We start from the raw sequence: 18,792 nt of genomic DNA on the forward strand, positions 1-18,792 counted from the left end.
AATGTTTTCATAGGAATATTCCAGTGATGTGACTGTTTCCAAGAGCCCATTCCCTTAACCCTTTACACTAGTAGGAATAGGTTTATATGGATAGGGCTACATTTGAATGTTTCTATGAAATGCATAAGCATAGTAGCAATTGAAAGGGAACAGTTTGGAGATTGTGGAAAAATGATTAGACCAAAGTTGAGGACGCAGCAGTTCACCTAACATAAAACTAAATCCAAAGATTACACTGTTGATTTTATGTGCATTTTACATTTACTGTACTTTTCACCGCGTTTGTTGATAACGAAATATGAAAATACAATGTAGAAAACATTGTACATTTTCATTTCTACAGTCATTATTATTCAACTGGGATTTGAATTTAACCTCTTGGTTCATGGCATTCTGATCTTCCTGTTTTGGGTTTGTTCTTTGTTCTGGGTAAAGTTCTGGTTATTGTTCTCCTAACTCTAATGCCAAAACATGCTAAAGATAAAATAAATATTACTTGTTAAACAAAATCCTTTTCTCTAATCAATTGCATTAGTATAAAGTAATATACATTTCACATTTTTTGGAGCATATAAATTGCTCAGTATTTTTTGTTGTTGTTGTCTTTTTTGCTCAATTTATCAAGGCTACCGAACATTTTGGAACCCACTGTATGTATGAATTCCATGCTAAACCTAGCTCAATGTCAATGTGACTTCATGTTTTGTAAAGAAAGGAGCTTGAGTTGACTTTTGTCCTCCGATAGCTTGTTCACAGGGACCTCGCTGCAAGAAATGTGCTAGTTGCGGAGGGCCGTAAGATGAAGATTTCAGACTTTGGTTTGTCCCGGGACGTGTATGAGGAAGACTCATATGTGAAGAGGAGCAAGGTAGGGAACCCAAACATCAAATACCCAAGTACCTTTAAAAATGACTCAATTATATTGTTTTCTGAAATTGTCAATTAGTTTGTTATCGATTGTAATAAGGATTTCTTTCACAGAACTGAGATCACAATGTCCATTCTCTTATTTTTTTGCCTCTCTTTTCAGGGTCGAATCCCAGTGAAATGGATGGCAATAGAATCCTTGTTTGATCACATTTACACAACACAAAGTGACGTGTGAGTACCTTGCGCAATCAACTTAAAACACCTGTGATACATATCCATAACCAACAATGTTTGCATGCTCAAAAATCGACTAAATTACACAACTGAATGCATTCGACCGAAATGTGTCTTCCACATTTAACCCAAACCCTCTGAATCAGAGAGGTGCTGGGGGCTGCCTTAATTAACATCATTGGCACCCAGGGAGCAGTTGTTGGGGGTTAACTGCCTTGCTCAACGGCAGAGGGGCAGATTTTTCCACCTTGCCAGCTCAGCGATTCAAACCAGCTACCTTTCAGTTACTGGCCCAATGACCTTAACCGCCAGGCTACCTACCTCCTCGGATAAACTATACAGCAAACATCAGAATAACTGTTTCATCCAGGCGTCAGGCTGTGGTGCTATTAATGCGGTGTCCTCTGTCTCCTGCCAGCTGGTCCTTTGGTGTGCTGTTGTGGGAGATTGTGACACTGGGTGGAAACCCATACCCAGGCATCGCCCCTGAACGCCTATTTAACCTCCTCAAGACTGGCTACAGGATGGAGAAACCAGAGAACTGTACTGAGGAAATGTACGTTTGCCACTTTACTTTAACCCAGCATCATTGTAACCACAGTAAAAGGCACTGTTACTCTATTACACTGTGATGATAATGACATCCATGACATGACAAACCAGCAGCAAATCTACACTTATTCATTCTAATGTTGTAATGAGCTATTGTAAATTGTAGGTAAACCATCCCATTCATTTATTTTCACGGTGAATCGTGTGTTATGTTTTGTTGCTTCTGACCATTAAGTGTGGTATGAATGTGTTTCTGCAGGTATAATCTGATGCTTCGATGCTGGAAACAGGAGTCAAACAAAAGGCCCATATTCATAGACATCAGCAAAGAACTGGAGAAGATGATGGTGAAAAACCGGGTAGGATCAAGCAAAACAACCAACACTCTTTCTCTGTCTAATGTGGTCGTTACACTGCTCACTGGTAGTTACAGTACGTGATGTCATAAATGGTAGTTACAGTACGTGATGTCATAAACAGTCTCATGTCCAGCAATAAGTAGAACCAATGTCAGGTGACCATCCCCAAAATATGGCCCTGGGCAACATTTGCAAAACGTATAATTACAATAGATAGCAGTTAGTCTTGTGTTGAGGTAAAGAGGCGAAATATAGTTTCAAAAAATGTGGATGTCAAATACAGTGCAAAAATGTGATTCATATGTTTAGGATTTGAAACAGAGTACTTTTAATACTTTTTATCTCACACAAAAGTAGGAAATGTATTGCTCTAATATATTCGGTTTCCTATCAAATGTTTGTCATTGGATGTCTTATGCCAGTTAGCGACAATCCTAGCTATATGGGAGGTTAAGTTAGGTCATAACTGCATGGTAGGATATGACTGTATTATGACTGTATTAGCAGTATGCTCCACCTTCCTGTCGTCAGTGATTAGCCTAATCAGGGTGTTCCTCTCCTGTTATCAGGATTACCTGGACCTGGCAGCGTCTACGCCAGCCGATGCCCTACTGTACGACGACGCCCTCTCCGAAGAGGACACACCCCTAGTGGACAGCAATAATGCCCCTCTCCCTCGAACCATTCCCTCCACATGGATTGAAAACAAGCTCTATGGTAGAATTTCCCATGCATTTACTCGATTTTAGAGACAGGACACATAAGGTCTGTTTTTGACATGCTGTGATTGGCTTCCTGTAGTGTGTGACTGTGATCTAGGCATGCTTCATGAAAAAGTCTCCCATTTCTTAGGAAATGAGAGTCAGTGGAAAAGGAGAATCTTGTGTCTGATGATCACTATTTGGACCTGCTTCCGATGTACATTCAACCTGACCAAAATATTGACACATTTGTAAATAGTAAACATTTCCATAATTCCCTCATATGACATATTGTAATCCACATTCAATCCTACGTATTGATTTTATATTAGGAAACATACATTTTGGACGACATAAACATTTTCAAAACACATTCCAACACCCCCAATTTTTTATTAATTTGGAAAATACTGTTCAAATACAGTTTAGCATTTGAAACAGGTCCTTGCTGAATCAATCATTATCTATTACATTTGGATTCCAGACTGTCTTAAGTTATCTGAATTGTTTGTGTGTATATAGGCTACCTATTAAGCATAATGTAAGCATACAGTAAGTCTTTTGAAATAAACTTTTGGCTAACATTGATAAACAATACTTTGTAAAAGTATTTTCATAAGAAGTTCCCAAACAAATCCTATAGATCCTAAGCACTTCCAGTTGATAGTTCATAAAAGTATTTAGCAATAAGATGGCTGCCAGTGACTTAGTTACCATGAACAAACAGTGACTTGGTGACCGTGGTGTCCTGTTACAGTGATGCAATTACTGTATCTGCTTTATATGGACAGTTATCAATGGTGCATGAGCCAAGGATAACATTTAGAGATCATGACATACATTACCAAAAATGTAACGATAATTGTTGTTATTTTTCTTTGAATCTTATTTAATCAATCCAGTATATTTTCTCGGTTAAACTATACAGGAACTATGGACACCATTATTGTCTGTGAAGTGATTTCTGCATAGGATTCTAAATGTATAGCCTTCTCATGTTCCTATGTCAAACAACCGTCTATACTTCACTTCAGAAAAATGTATTCTGTCCAAAATTTAAGGGAGCCTTACTGTCTGCACTCTACTTTTTCTTTACTCAGTGCAGAAAAATGATATGTTCTCGTTTTTAGGCATGTCATACCCGAACTGGCCTGAGAAGAGCCCGGTACTGCTCAACAGACTTGATGCCACTAACCCAGTCTTTACAAGATATGCCAATGATAGTGTTTATGCAAACTGGATGGCTTTGCCTTCACCCGCAAAAATTGTGGACAAGCTTGATAGTTAAAAGCAAAAACCATTGTAGAAAATAAAGATTCCTAATTGGGTAGATGTGTATATTTATATAAAACTGTACATATACAATCTAAAGTTGGTGCCCTTTTATTTCTGTTGCACGGGTATTCCAAGTTAAAACTGGCGGATTTCAAAAGTGCATTTGCTGAAAAATGGCCGGAATGACATAGACCGTGTTTCAAGCAGCTCTTCGGTATGTTAATCATTACCTCAAAGTCATGTTGGCCAAGTATCATTGCATGACTGTGTACCAGGTTGTATGTCAATGTTAATGTCTTTCAAGTGCCTGCGCCGCTTCTACGATAGCCTCCAATTAGTAGTGTACGACTGTGAAGATGTTGTTTCCAGACCATAAATTAAAGGGGACTTCTTTACCATCACCTGTCCTATATTGTAGACCTGTGAGATTAAGATGGACGAAGAGTGGACACTGAGTTCATCCAGAAAAACTGCAAAGTTTCTACTTCATATGATCATGTTCTTTGAAATGTAAAAGCCACTTTTGTCTTTCCACTTTAATAGAATGTGGGCGTGTTCGGTGTCAAAGCTGCAGCTCACCATTTGATTCCTCGTCATGGCAATCTTTGTGCAACATTTAGCTATGATTTTGAAAACAAATGAGTGTTATCAATTGTTATTTTATTATTACGTGATTATGTTGCAATCAATAAAAGTTCAAATATGTGCGATCTATTTATATGCTAGGCTCCCTCTTCTCTCTTTCTTTCATCAGATGTAATAATGTAAAAATAATGGAAGCTTACGTTGTGAATAAAACCTTATTTATCTGAAACAGTCCGAAAACATGACTTTTTTTCGGTAAGACATGCTTGGTAGAATTTGATTACCTTATTATTTAATACAACATATTTTGTGTGAGTCTGTTACTCTTTAAGATTGGTTTGGTGTAGTTTTAGTTTTCATTGGAGGAGGGCAGGAAGGGAAGTCTAAATTCAAGACAAGTATAACATGAACATTAACTTTCCATGTCAACTTCCGAAGACCTAAACCATGGTTATGAAGCAAAGGAATTATTAGACAGAACGTGTGCCCAGCAAAACTGTATTATCATGAGACTGTAGAATATACAATTATTTTAGGGGATGGAAAATGGTTTATGTGCCATATTGAACTCCTTGATTTGCCCTGTCAGAATGACAAGCATTTAATGAAGGATATTGGCTTGTTATTTAGTGATTTAGCCATTGTCTATAGAATAACATGACTTGAAATACTGAACTTGCTGCCCAGTACTAGAGGTTATCTATATTTGTTGGAGTAGATGACTGCACACCTTAAATGGATTATTTTGCTTAGAAACTGTACAAACAAAAACACAATTGTTTCAGACCTTATGATCTTCATCATGTGCCAATTGAGTGAAAAATATTTTTCCTTATTTTATTTTCAAAATAAAAGTTCGCACCCCAAAATCTGAGTTTGTCAGATTTATTTTCAGATAAAAGTGTCACTTTTATCTGAAAGAGGACTGGCCACCCCTCATAGCCTGGTTCCTCTCTAGGTTTCTTCCTAGGTTTTGGCCTTTCTAGGGAGTTTTTCCTAGCCACCGTGCTTCTACACCTGCCTTACTTGCTGTTTGGGGTTTTATGCTGGGTTTCTGTACAGCACTTTGAGATATCAGCTGATGTAAGAAGGGCTATATAAATAAATTTGATTTGAAGGGCTCAGAATATGTAGTGGGGTGTTTCGGACCTCTCCAGTGGCTGCGCTACAGGTGGAGATGCTGGGATATGCCATTGCAGATTAGGAGACAGCAGCTGGCAATGAATTATTGGGTCAACCTACAGGGACATGGGGTGTCTCATCTTACGAAAGGGATTTTACAGGCATGCTGGGAACATGAGTGAAGACAGAACACAAGCTTTGGGTGGGTGGGTAATACCCAGGCGAAGGAGATGGGACTGTATGGAAGGGAGTTTAGTCCAACGGTAGCTATTCCTGTAAATCCACCATGGCTGCTCCCACCTCCAGTAGTTGATCTAGAAGTGTTGTAGAGACTACAGAAAGATAGGGAGGGTGTTTAAGAGAAGTCTGGATGCTGTGTATCAGGATTTTGTGACCATTTACACAGATGGATCAAAAGATCCAAGGACAGGATGTACTGGGTCAGCTTTTGTAGTGCAGGAATGTGGAGTGGAAGTCAGAAAACGTGTTACAGATCATCTGGCTGTATATATGGCGGAGCTGATGGCCATACTGTTGGCCTTGCAGTTGGTGGAGGAAGTCAAGCCAGACAGACATTTGCTCTGATTCATGTGCGGTGTTAATGAGTCTCCAGTCCTTTAGGTCACGTAGCAAGACAAGACCTGCTTTATGAGGTGCTACAAACCCATGGCAGGATTAGACAGATAAGATTTATTTGGGTCCCAGCCCATGTGTTGGTGGAGGGGAACGAGGCAGTTGATGTACTGGCTAAACAAGCACTTAGTAGTGGGGATGTTGATGTTGTAGTTTCAATGAGCAAGGCAGAGGCAAAAAGCCTGATATGGACAGTGATGGTGCAGAGATGGCAGCAGCAGTGTAATAGAGAGACTAAGAGCAGGCATTTACTTCATGTTCAGAAGAAAGTTGGGGAGGGGAGGATGGCAGAAAGGGATAGAAGAGAGGAGGCTATTTTTGCAAGATTAAGGGTGGGACACAGTCAGTTCAATAAGTCCGTAAATGTGATAGTTAAGCATCCAACAGGAAAGTGTGATTATTGCCGGGAAACAGAGACCGTGGAGCATGTATTGCTGCAGTGTGGGCAGTATCAGAGGAAAGAGAGAGGCTGAGATCTAGTATGAGGGAGAAGTGGATACAGGAAATTAGTTTAAAGAGTATATTGAGTAGAACTTCCTTAGATATAGTCTCAAATATTTTGTTATATTTTTTAAGGGCAACGGGGCTGGTAGGTACGATTTCATTTCTCCCTGTCTATGGCCCACACTCCAGTACAGTAGGTGGCGGTAATGCACCATAACGTTGGATGTCAACCACCGATAAAATAAACCCCACCGAAGCTCCAGAAACTCTTTTGCGGAAGTACTCTTTTTTTTCTCGATCAGTCCACTTTGCTCCGTGGCGTTGTTTAGAATAATAATTTTTGATGCTACTGCTTTTTAGTCCTTACACGGAGAGCTGAATATCTTGGTAAGTATTTGCAAAAATATACTGTTCAAAGCAAATATTTCTCGATATACAGCTAGCTAGCTACACAATCGTTCCAACCGGCTCATAGTAAGCGGTTGTTTACACGTATCTAACGTTAGGTGTTAGCTAGTTTCTCAGCTAGCCAACTCTGGTTCCCTTTGTAGCTTGGTTGCTACAGTAGTTACCCAGCCACAAGCTCATTAGTTCGGCTAATGTTGTTGTCGTTGTTGCCTAACGTTAGCTACCTTCCTAGATGTAGTAGTTCCATAAGCAGACAGGCATTGCTGGACATCCCTCAGATCGAGTCTTGAATAAAAATCACTTTGAGGGAAAGTGGTTCAGGTGAAAGTCTATTCTCATATACTTATAGTACCAGTCAAAAGTTTGGACACCTACTCATTCCAGGGTTTTTCTTTATTTTTACTATTTTCTACATTGTAGAATAGTAGTGAAGACAAACTATGAAATAACACATATGGAATCATGTAGTAACCAAAAAGTGTTAAACGCATCAAAATATATTTCAGATTCTTCAAAGGAGCAACCTTTTGCCTTGACAGCTTTGCACACTCTTGGCATTCTCTCAACCAGCTTCATGAGGTAGTCACCTGGAATGCATTTCAATTAACAGGTGTGCCTTGTTAATTTGTGTAATTTTGTCCCTTCTTAATGCGTTTGAGCCAATCAGTTGTTGTGATAAGTTAGGGGTGGTATTCAGAAGATAGCCCTATTTGGTAAAAGACCAAGTCCATATTATGAAAAGAACAGCTCAAATTAGCAAAGAGAAACGACGGTCCATCGTTATTTTAAGACATGAAGGTCAGTCAATACGGAACATTTCAAGAACTTTGAAGCTTCTTCAAAAAGTTTCTTCAAGTGCAGTCACAAAAATCATCAAGCGCTATGATGAAACTAGCTCTCACGAGGACCACCACAGGAAAGGAAGATGCTGTGTTACCTGTGCTGCAGAGGATAAGCTCATTAGAGTTACCAGCCTCAGATTGCAGCCCAAATAAATGCCTCACAGAGTTCAAGAAACAGACACATCTCAACATCATCTGTTCAGAGGAGACTGTGTGAATCAGGCCTTCATGGTCAAGTTGCTGCAAAGAAACCACAACTTAAGGACACCAATGAGAAGAAGAGACTTGCTTGGGCCAAGAAACACGAGCAATGGACATTAGACCGGTGAAAATCTTCCCTTTGATGATGATATTTTTGGTTCCAACCGCTGTGTCTTTTTGAGATGCAGAGTAGGTGAACGGATGATCTCCAGATGTGTGGTTCCCACCGTGAAGCATGGAGGAGGTGTGCGGGTGCTTTGCTGGTGACACTGTGATTTATTTAGAATTCATGATTATTTAGACTATGATTTGTTTTTCAACAGGACAATGACCCAAACCACACCTCGAGGGTGTGTAAGGACTATTTGACGAAGGAGAGTGATGGAGTGCTGCATCAGATGACCTGGCCTCCACAATCACCCGACCTCAACCCAATTGAGATGGTTTGGGATGAGTTGGACCGCAGAGTGAAGGAAAAGCAGCCAACAAGTGCTCAGCATATGTGGCAACTCCTTCAAAACTGCTGGAAAAGCATTCCTCATGAAGCTGGTTGAGAGAATGCCAAGAGTGTGCATAGCAGTCATCAAGGCAATGGTGGCTACTTTGAAGAACCTCAAATATAAAATAGATTTTGATTTGTTTAACACTCTTTTGGTTACTATATGATTTCTTATGTGTTATTTCACAGTTTTGATGTCGTCACTATATTTTTCTACAATGTAGAAAATATTAAATATAAAGAAAAACCCTTGAATGAGTAGGTGTCTAAACTTTTGACTGGTACTGTACGTAAAACATGAAATTCAAGTTCCTCTTGAAGTCATTGCTACGTCTAGGTATGTTTATTGCACCAGCATTTTCTTTCTTGCATAATTTGTTGACACCATCTGAATATGACATGAATGAACAATGATTGCTGAATGAATGCTTTTTCATCTAAAGGTTCTAAATAATGTATACACTGATGGAAGAAATCCAAATGGATTCCACTCACAATGTAACACCTGCAAGATAAGTCACATTGCAATCATCAAACAAGATGCACCAGAGGTGTTCCTGACTTTCTGAATAATGTGACATGAATGAACAAAGTAGCTTTTTATAGCAGCACTCGGAACAAACGTCCACCTTGTTGTTATTCTAACTTGTTAATTAGAGTGGACTTTTTAACATTCCTAGAATATGCATTGGACCTAATTCTGTCCAGCTTGAGGTAGATTTACCTGACGTGAAAGGTAATGCAGAGTCGTTGCCCATAGACCGGATGCGAGCGTGATGCCCAGGCGAAGCTTTCCGCTGCAGGGACGGATGCGCTGGCTGTTCCTGGGGCTCGTCCTGCTGCTGGTCCTCTTCCTTTTTGCTTACTTGCTGGAGTGCACTCCCCCAGCTGACGTCAGCCTGGTCCTGCCTGGCTTGGGAGGGGAGTCCTATGGGAAGGAGTACTACCAGGCCCTGCTGCAAGAGCAGGAGGAGCACCACCTCAGCCGTGCCGCCAGCCTCAAGAGGCAGATCGCCCAGCTCAAGCAGGAGCTCCAGCAGATGAGTGAGAAGCTCAAGGTCCTGCAGGACAGGAAGGAAGGCCTCGGGGTCCAGGGACTGGCTGAGACCAAGGACCAGGTGCCTGGGGATCTCCTCGAGTTCCTCCACTCCCAGATCGACAAAGCCGAGGTGAACACGGGAGCACGGCTGCCCAGCGAATACGCCCTGGTCCCCTTCGAGAGCTTCAACTCCGGTAAGGTGTATCAGCTAGAGATGGGGCTGACCAGGCACCCAGAGGAGAAGCCTATGCGGAAGGACCGCAGGGACGAGCTGGTGGAGGTCATTGAGGCGGCCCTGGACGTCATAAACAACCCAGACGAGGAGGATGGCCAGGATGATGATGTGCCCATGCAGAGGCAGGCGTACACTGAGAGCCACTTTACTGAGGGTAAGAGAGTTATACAGGGGTAATGTATAACAGTGGTTCTCAACCTGATCCTGATGATAAGTTGACCGCTTGCATGTGCTAGTGCTGCCAAATATCTGGAGGGGCTGAGGGCCAGCATGGGAACCCCTAATGCGGATCACTATCTGCTTGTTTCATGGATGCAAAAAAATGATGTAATCTTGCCTTTTAAAGTTGAACAGTATTTGTTCCTTATGTTTGACAAAACTCTGATGTTTACCCTTATGTGGGCAGGGCTGTACAGAACAGAACGGGACAAAGGCACACTCTACGAGCTCTTCTTTGCAAAAGAGGACTCCGGCAATTTCCACCACGTTACTCTTTTCCGTCCTTTCGGCCCTTTAATGAAAGTCAGGAGCACATCCGTAGAAACGTCCGGAGTCGTCATTAATATCATCGTGCCGTTGGCGGGCAGAACAGATGCATTCTCACAGTTCCTACACAACTTCAGGTCAGTGGTGGTGAGTCATGTGAAAATGGCAATATGCAGCCTATACCTACTATTTTGTAAAGATTGTGTAATTTTTGTTTTTGTGATTGCAGGGAAGTTTGCATAAAACATGATAGGGGAGTGCATCTTACGGTGGTCTACTTTGGACAAGAGGGCTTGCGAGAGGTGAAGTCTTATTTGGAAAAAATGTCCAGGTTTGTTTTCTTTTAATATGAATGAAAGGATTTATGATGTGCTTTTGATAGGATTTTACTGCTGGACATCTGTCACTTGTCTATATGTTTCTAGTCTAGGCGTTTCGTGCTCAAACAGATAACTGAAATGACATTGTTGGTTTGTAGGGAGGAGAGTTTTTCCAACTACACCCTTATCCCAGTGGACGAGGAGTTTTCCAGGGGCAGGGGTCTGGACATCGGAGCCCGCGCCTGGAAGAAGGGTGACGTATTGATGTTCTTCTGCGATGTGGATATCTACTTCACACTGGACTATCTCAACACCTGCCTCCTTCACACCGCTCCAAGTAGGTGCCTTCTATCAAAACATTGTAGCCTACGCATTCCTGTTTCCTAGGGATATAACGATTCACCGCCACGCATCGTTCCCCGATTTTTTTTAAAAAAACGTTTGAGATATGACTGCATCGGCCGCAGACCCGAAACGGATCCAAATTTTGCAAACATCGGTCAGAAAATCGATTTGAAACGGTACGAATCGTTTTTTTTGTTGTTTTTTTTTGCTCATATTACTTTCTACCTTCTGAAAATACCTCATCTTTTGTGACAACTGATGCGCCCTCTCCTTCAGTGTCGAACTAAGCATGTAATTGTGTTGACAGTCAAGTCATTTTGCGTGCCGAACTACCTCAGGAATATCAGTAGCCTAGTCAAACTGCGCATTGTGCCCAGCTTCGTGTGCTGACCAGCGTGAGGTAGGTGGCCTGTTCCTGATCTGTAATGGCACCTTCAAATGCTAAAATGACTTGCGCGACAACCTATGTAATTTGCAAGGTTATTGTTATCTATACACAGTTGAAAACGTGTTTTGCCGGAATAAAAGTAAACTACTGGAGACGCAACTTTTATCTGACTACCTGCTGAACGGGCCTTAACAATATATTTTATTTAGATTGTTCAGGTTCACCATTAGCGTGTGTGTGTGGTCATTTTTAGATATATAGGGTAAAGTTGATGATTTCATGACGAGGACAGCAATCACTTTGTGAGGCGCGCACTGCGTGGCCAAATTGGGAGGAGAGAAGAAGCTCACTAAACTTCCAAACGGTCAAAACCATTCGATTTTCAGATGGGGATGAAATCCAACGTTTTTCTATATATTCATTGACTGTGTCATAGCTAATTTGTAAACGATAAATATTGATAGATTACTAGCTCAAACACTTAATCTGCAAAAATGACAAGTTAATTAGTTAATCAGAACCCAAAAAAACATATGCTACATTGCCGCCCCCCCCCCAAAAAAAAATCTGATAATGGAAGTGGGGTGGTAGATGCCTAGTCTCCCTTATGGCTCAGGTCAGGTGCCTACATAGTACATACACCATAGACCATATATAATTTACACACACGCACAGACACACAGAAGTCAGCTCAGACAGAGCCAGCTCAGAGGCCCAGGTCATGATCTCCATCGGCAGCAAATTTTAACTTAGAATGGAAAATGAATGTGTTTATGCAACAAATGTGCGTGGAATCGTATCGAACCAAATCGTTTCTTTCTCGAATCAAATCAAAACGCACTGAATCGTTTCATACTAAAACGTATTGTTCCTGTATCGGAGCCCATGTATCTACAGTGCATTCAAAATATTCAGACCCATTGACTTTTTCCACATTTCGTTAAGTTACAGCCTTATTCTAAAATTGATTAAATTGTTGTTTTTTCCTCAATCTACACACAATACCCCATAATGACAAAGCAAATTTATAAAATAAAGTATTCAGACCCTTTACTTTGTTGAAGCACCTTTGGCAGCGATTACAGCCTCAGGTCTTCTTGGGTATGACACAACAAGCTTGGCACACCTGTATTTGGGGAGTTTCTCCCATTCTTCTCTGCAGATCCTCTCAAGCAGGTGATCTGGTTCAAGTCCGGGCTCTGGCTGGGCCACTCAAGGACATTCAGAGACTTGTCCCGAAGCTACTCCTACATTGGCTTGGCTGTGTGCTTAGCATCGTAGCTGTGTTGGAAGGTGAACCTTGGCCCAGTCTGAGGTCCTGAGTGCTCTGGAGCAGGTTTTCATCAAGGATCTCTCTGTATTTGCTCCTTTCATCTTTCCGTCTATCCTGAAAAGTCTCCCAGTCCCTGCCGCTGAAAAACATCCCTTGCTGCCACCACCATGCTTCACCGTAGGTATGGTGCAAGGTTTCCTCCAGACGTGACGCTTGGCATTCAGGCCAAAGAGTTCAATCTTGGGTTCATCAGAGCAGAGAATCTTGTTTGTCATGGTCTGAGAGTCCTTCAGGTGCCTTTTGGCAAACTCCAAGTGGGCTGGGTTTGTGCCTTTTACTTAGGAGTGGCTTCCGTCTGGCCACTCTACCACAAAGGCCTGATTGGTGGAGTGCTGCAAAGATGGTTGTCCTGCTGGAAGGTTCTCCCATCTCCACAGAGGAGCTCTGTCAGAGTGACCAGCGGGTTCTTGGTCACCTCCCTGACCAAGGCCCTTCTCCCTCGATTGCTCAGTTTGGCCGGGCGGCCAGCTCTAGGTAGAGTCTTGGTGGTTCCAAACTTCTTCCATTTAAGAATGACGGAGGCCACTGTGATCTTGCAGTCCTTCAATGCTACAGATGTTTTATTTAAATTAATACATTTGCTAAACATTCAAAAAACTGTTTTCGCTTTGTCATTGAGGTATTGTGTGTAGATTGATGAGGACAAAATATATTAATACATTTTAGAATAATGCTGTAATGTAAAAAAATGTGCAAAAAGGGGAAGGGGTCTGAATACTTTCCGAATGCACTGTAGATACAGTTGAAGTCAAGTGTACATACACTTAGCTTGGATTCATTAAAACTCCACAAATTTCTTGTTAACAAACTATAGTTTTGTCAAGTTGGTTAGAACATCTACTTTGTGCATGACACAAGTAATTTTACCAACAATTGTTTACAGACAGATGATTTCACTTATAATTCACTATATTACAATTCCAGTGGGTCAGAAGTTTACATACACTAAGTTGACTGTGCCTTTAAACAGCTTAGAAAATTCCAGAAAATGATGTTATGGGTTTAGAAGCTTCTGATAGGCTAATTAACATCATTTGAGTCAATTGGAGGTGTACCTGTGGATGTATTTCAAGGCCTACCTTCAAACTCAGTGCCTCTTTGCTTGACATCATGGGGAAATCAGCCAAGACCTCAGAAAAGAAAGTGGACCTCCATAAGTCTGGTTCTTCCTTAGGAGCAATTTCCAAACGCCTGAAGGTACCACCTTCATCTGTACAAACAATAGTACGCAAGTATAAACACCATGGGACCACGGAGCCGTCATACTGCTCAGAAAGGAGACGCGTTCTGTCTCCTAGAGATGAACGTACTTTGGTGTGAAAAGTGCAAATCAATCCCAGCAAAGGACCTTGTCAAGATTCTGGAGGAAACAGGTACAAAAGTATCGATATCCACAGTAAAACGAGTCCTATATCGACATAACCTGAAAGGCTGCTCAGCAAGGAAGAAGCCACTGTTCCAAAACCACCATTAAAAACACCAGACTACGGTTTGCAACTGCACATAGGGACAAAGATTGTAATTTGGGGAGAAATGTCCTCTGGTCGGATGAAACAAAAATAGAACTGTTTGGCCATAATGACCATCGTTATGCTTGGAGGAAAAAGGGGAGGCTTGCAAGCCGAAGAACACCATCCCAACTGTGAAGCACGGGGGTGGTAGCATCATGTTGTGGGGGTGCTTTGCTGCAGGAGGGACTGGTGCACTTCACAAAATAGATGGCATCATGACGGAGGAAAATGATGTGGATATATTGAAGCAACATCTCAAGACATCAGTCAGGAAGTTAAAGCTTGGTCGCAAATGTGTCTTCCAAATGGACAATGACCCCAAGCATACTTCTAAAGTTGTGGCAAAATGGCTTAAGGACACCAAAGTCAAGGTATTGGCGTGACCATCACAAAGCCCTGACCTCAATCCTATAGGGAATTTGTGGGCAGAACTGAAAAGCGTGTGCGAGCAAGGAGGCTTACAAACCTGACTCAATTACACCAGCTCTGTCAGGAGGAATGGGTCAAAATTCACCCAACTTATTGTGGGAAGCTTGTGGAAGGCTACCCTAAACGTTTGACCCAAGTTAAACAATTTAAAGGCAATGCTACCAAATACTAATTGAGTGTATGTAAACTTCTGACCCACTGGGAATGTGATGAAAGAAATAAAAGCTGAAATCATTCTCTCTACTATTATTCTGACATTTCACATTCTTAAAATAAAGGGGTGATCCTAACTGACCTAAGACATGGCATTTTTACTAGGATTAAATGTCAGGAATTGTGAAAACCGAGTTTAAATGTATTTGGCTAAGGTGTATGTAAACTTCCGACTTCAACTGTACATATCGAATAATCTTGAAAGAGAACGATGCACATCCCTACTGTTTCCAACCTTCAAATTCTTTGGGGTTTTTCATGAGTACTTAATGCGGGCAGTGTGTGACTTGTCTTTTTTATAAATGTGTACTATTTGCATTTTGCATGTAATTTGTACCAAAATATATTTCAACCTCCATCTTGTTTTCTTCTTGTAGACAAGAGAGTATTTTATCCAGTGGTTTTCAGTTTGTATAATCCTGCCATAGTCTATGGAAATCTGGAGCTGGCTCCCCCCATTGAAAGTCAACTTGTAAGTATCTGTAAAAATAGATGACAAAACATATATACACTACATGACCAAAAGTATGTGGACACCTGCTCGTTGAACATCTCATTCCAAAATCATGGGCATTAATATGGAGTTGGTCTCCCCCTTGGTTGCTATAACAGTCTCCAATGTTCTGGGAAGGCTTTCCACATTGCTGCAGGGACAGCCACGAGCATTAGTGAGGTTGGGCGATTAGGCCTGGCAGTTGGTGTTCCAATTCATCCCAAAGGTGTTCGATGGGGTTGAGGTCAGGGCTCTGTGCAGGCCAGTCAAGTTCTTCCACACCGATCGACAAACCATTAATGTGTGGACCTCACTTTGTGCACAGTGGCATTGTCATGCTGAAGCAGTAAAGGGTCTTCCCAAACTATTCCCATGTCATTGTCAAGATTTCCCTTCACTGGAACTAAAGGGCCTAGCCCGAACCATGAAAAACAGCCCCAGACCATTATTCCTCCTCCACCAAAGTGGGGAGGAAGTGTTCGGGGAGGTAGCGTTCTCCTGGCATCCACCAAACCCAGATTAATCTGTCGGACTGCCAGATGGAGAAGCGTGATTCATCACTCCAGAGAACGCGTTTCCATTACTCAAGTCTAATGGCGGTGAGGTTTAGACCACTCCAGCCAACACTTTGCAATGCGCATGGTGATCGTAGGCTTGTGTGGCTGCTGAGCCATGGAAACCCATTTCATGAAGCTCCCGACAAACAGTTCTTGTGCTGCCGTTGCTTCCAGAGACCGTTTGGAACTCGGTAGTGAATTTTGCAACTGAGGACGGACTATTTTTACGTGCTTCAGCACTTGGCGGTCCTGTTCTCTTAGCTTGTGTGGCCTACCACTTCGCAGCTGAGCCGTTTTTGCTCCTAGACGTTTCCACTTCACAATAGAAGCACTTACAGGGAGGGGCGGCTCTAGCAGTGCATACATTTTACGAACTGACTTGTTGAAAAGGTGGCATCCTATGACGGTGCCACGTTGAAAGTCACTGAGCTCTTCAGTAAAGCCATTCTACTGCCAATGTTTGGCTATGGAGATTGCATGTCAGTGTGCTTGATTTTATACACCTGTCAGCAACGGGTGTGGCAGAAATAGCCGAATCCACGAATTTTAAGGGGTGTCAACATACTTTTGTGTATATGTAGTGTATTTAACTCCAACTCAATGTTTACATTAGTCAACTTGCCAATGTCAAGTGTTCTTTTCCGTATAGATTCACAAGAAAGATGCTGGATTCTGGAGAGATTTTGGCTTTGGAATGACATGTCAGTATCGCTCGGACTTCCTTAATATAGGTAAGCCGTGTTAACCGACACATTGCTACGGTGTTGTGTGCTTTCTATGTATTTTTACTGTGACAATTCTATAAGCAAGAGATCTCACTACCCTTCAATTATATTTTCTAGGAGGTTTTGACCTGGAGGTGAAAGGTTGGGGTGTGGAAGATGTCCACTTGTACAGGAAGTACCTGCGGAGCGACCTGATCGTGACGCGTACGCCAGTGTCTGGCCTCTTCCACCTGTGGCACGAGAAGCAGTGTGCAGACGAGCTGACTCCAGAACAGTATCGCATGTGCATCCAGTCCAAAGCCATGAATGAGGCGTCCCACTCCCACCTGGGCATGCTGGTGTTCCGTGAGGAGATCGAGAATCACCTCCGCAAGCAGGCCTATAAGACCCAGGGCAAAACTGAAGACTGAATTGTGCCTTTTTCGCTAGGCGGCCATCTTAGGTACTCTCTGCATCAGAACTCCTCGCTTTGTTTTTGTTTTTTTTGCAAATACAAGAACTGAGGTACACTCATGTTGTTACGAACATGATTAAAATGCTCTCTACAGAAGAAGACCCGTCACAGATTAGCTAGACACGTATGGGAATGTACTAAAATGTACGTTAGTAAATGTGAAGTGTCGACTTAAACATTTCAAAAGACTGAGAATGACACCACCAAAAGACTGATGGAACATCTTTGAAGTTGGGGAAATTTGCATGACCTATCACGTTAAGGCAATGTTCTTGCCTGTGAGATCAAGCAATCAATGGACAGTGTTCTTCTTTTAAAAAAAATGTATCCCTATGATAACTCTACTGCCATATTTATGTCAAGATTGATTTAAAGTTGTACAGCGATTTAAAAAAAAAAAAAAAAAAAGGGACCTTTGTTTGAATAGGCTTTGTTGAAAGGGAAAATAAGTCAGAGGCAGTGTTTATCAGCATCAAATGATTTATCCTATCGGTTTTAATTAGTTTATTTGGGAAATGTACAGATCGGACTGGATTGTGACTGAAGAATCATCACATTATTAAACTTGCCTTTCATTAAATTGAACCTTGCAGCCACTCAATGATGTGGTCAATCTTAAATGGAATAATGTCTAAATGTGCCGATTAGCCGGAGAGGAGGATATTAAAGATACTATCCCTCCTGAGGCCATTGATAGTTATGAGATTTGGGGCTCTTCAATCTGTATCACTGAAGCGTTACAGATTGCGAGATAGGAAAGGTAATTGCCGAATGCAGTCTCCTCTAACACTGGAACATTGCCTTTTAAATTTCAATCAGGTTGTAACGCTGCACTTCCGCGATAAGGTTTGAATAAGCCCAAACAAATTGCGCGATAGAAATGTAAAGGTAACTTCCGATTGAGCTGACATATGCAGTCTCCGCTAACAAGGGGGAACTTGCCTTTACATTTCAATCACGCTTTAACGTTGAACTTCTGTGATACAGACTTGGTCGAAGATAAAGGTTAAAAGTAATAATAACGTGCAGAAGCGTTCACTGGAGCGAAAATGACGTGAGTGTTAAACGGAACCCAAACCGGCTGCGCGCGTGCACCATCGTGCATACATTTATTTTGTCCCCCTACACCAAACGCGATCACGACATGTAGGTTAAAATATAAAAACAAACTCTGAACCAATTACATTAATGCTTTGACCTGTCCCCAAATTAAACATTTATGGCAATTTAGCTCGCTGTTGCTAGCTAATTTGTCCTGGGATATAAAGATTGAGTTATTTTACCTGAAATGCACAAGGTCCTCTACTCCAACAATTAATCCACACATAAAACCGAATCGTTTCTAGTCATCTCTCCCCCTTCCAGGCTTTTTCATCTTTGAATTTATATGGTGATTGGCATCTAAACTTTCATAGTATTACTACAACAACCGGCAAAACAGTTCATCTTTCAATCACCCACGTGGGTATAACCAATGAGGAGATGGCACGTGGGTACCTGCTTCTATAAACCAATGAGATGGGAGAGGCAGGACTTTCA

General features: G+C 41.7%; 2 protein-coding genes across 5 annotated transcripts in view; both read left to right on the forward strand.

Moving 5' to 3' along the window:
• Positions 1-4,816, forward strand: part of ret (ret proto-oncogene receptor tyrosine kinase) — a 30,101-nt gene extending 25,285 nt beyond the window's left edge. Inside the window, exons 15-20 of one of the 2 annotated variants that reach the window (XM_029753224.1) lie at positions 746-868; positions 1,031-1,101; positions 1,523-1,660; positions 1,916-2,015; positions 2,585-2,732; positions 3,847-4,816. In XM_029753224.1, coding sequence (XP_029609084.1) covers positions 746-868; positions 1,031-1,101; positions 1,523-1,660; positions 1,916-2,015; positions 2,585-2,732; positions 3,847-4,004 — 738 coding nt within the window. In that variant the 3' untranslated portion in view covers positions 4,005-4,816. Of the gene's footprint in view, positions 1-745; positions 869-1,030; positions 1,102-1,522; positions 1,661-1,915; positions 2,016-2,584; positions 3,312-3,846 lie in introns of those variants that run through there. The other variant, XM_029753225.1, reaches the window with a different exon arrangement.
• A 2,249-nt stretch (positions 4,817-7,065) lies between these two features.
• Positions 7,066-17,854, forward strand: csgalnact2 (chondroitin sulfate N-acetylgalactosaminyltransferase 2). 3 transcript variants are annotated; one of them, XM_029753232.1, is made up of 8 exons: positions 7,066-7,162; positions 9,169-10,153; positions 10,406-10,622; positions 10,715-10,816; positions 10,964-11,142; positions 15,402-15,496; positions 16,724-16,805; positions 16,917-17,854. In XM_029753232.1, the coding sequence occupies exons 2-8, from the start codon at positions 9,502-9,504 to the stop codon at positions 17,207-17,209; spliced, it is 1,620 nt and encodes a 539-aa protein (XP_029609092.1). In that variant the 5' UTR covers positions 7,066-7,162; positions 9,169-9,501; the 3' UTR covers positions 17,210-17,854. The 3 variants fall into 3 exon arrangements, with proteins under 3 accessions (XP_029609092.1, XP_029609094.1, XP_029609093.1); XM_029753234.1 differs by having other exon boundaries at positions 9,486-10,153; XM_029753233.1 differs by lacking the exon at positions 7,066-7,162 and adding an exon at positions 8,961-9,062.
• Positions 17,855-18,792: the final 938 nt, after the last annotated feature.

The sequence above is a fragment of the Salmo trutta genome, chromosome 5 (assembly GCF_901001165.1).
Source record: "Salmo trutta chromosome 5, fSalTru1.1, whole genome shotgun sequence".
NCBI classification, from domain to species: Eukaryota; Metazoa; Chordata; class Actinopteri; order Salmoniformes; family Salmonidae; genus Salmo; species Salmo trutta.

Bases quoted from the DNA above. Each gene is read 5' to 3' on its own strand.
- csgalnact2 (XM_029753232.1), top strand. From the start codon at position 9,502: ATGCCCAGGCGAAGCTTTCCGCTGCAGGGACGGATGCGCTGGCTGTTC. The intron at 10,154-10,405 runs GTAAGAGAGTTA...TTATGTGGGCAG, and splicing joins TGAGAGCCACTTTACTGAGG to GGCTGTACAGAACAGAACGG. The intron at 10,817-10,963 runs GTTTGTTTTCTT...GTTGGTTTGTAG, and splicing joins TATTTGGAAAAAATGTCCAG to GGAGGAGAGTTTTTCCAACT.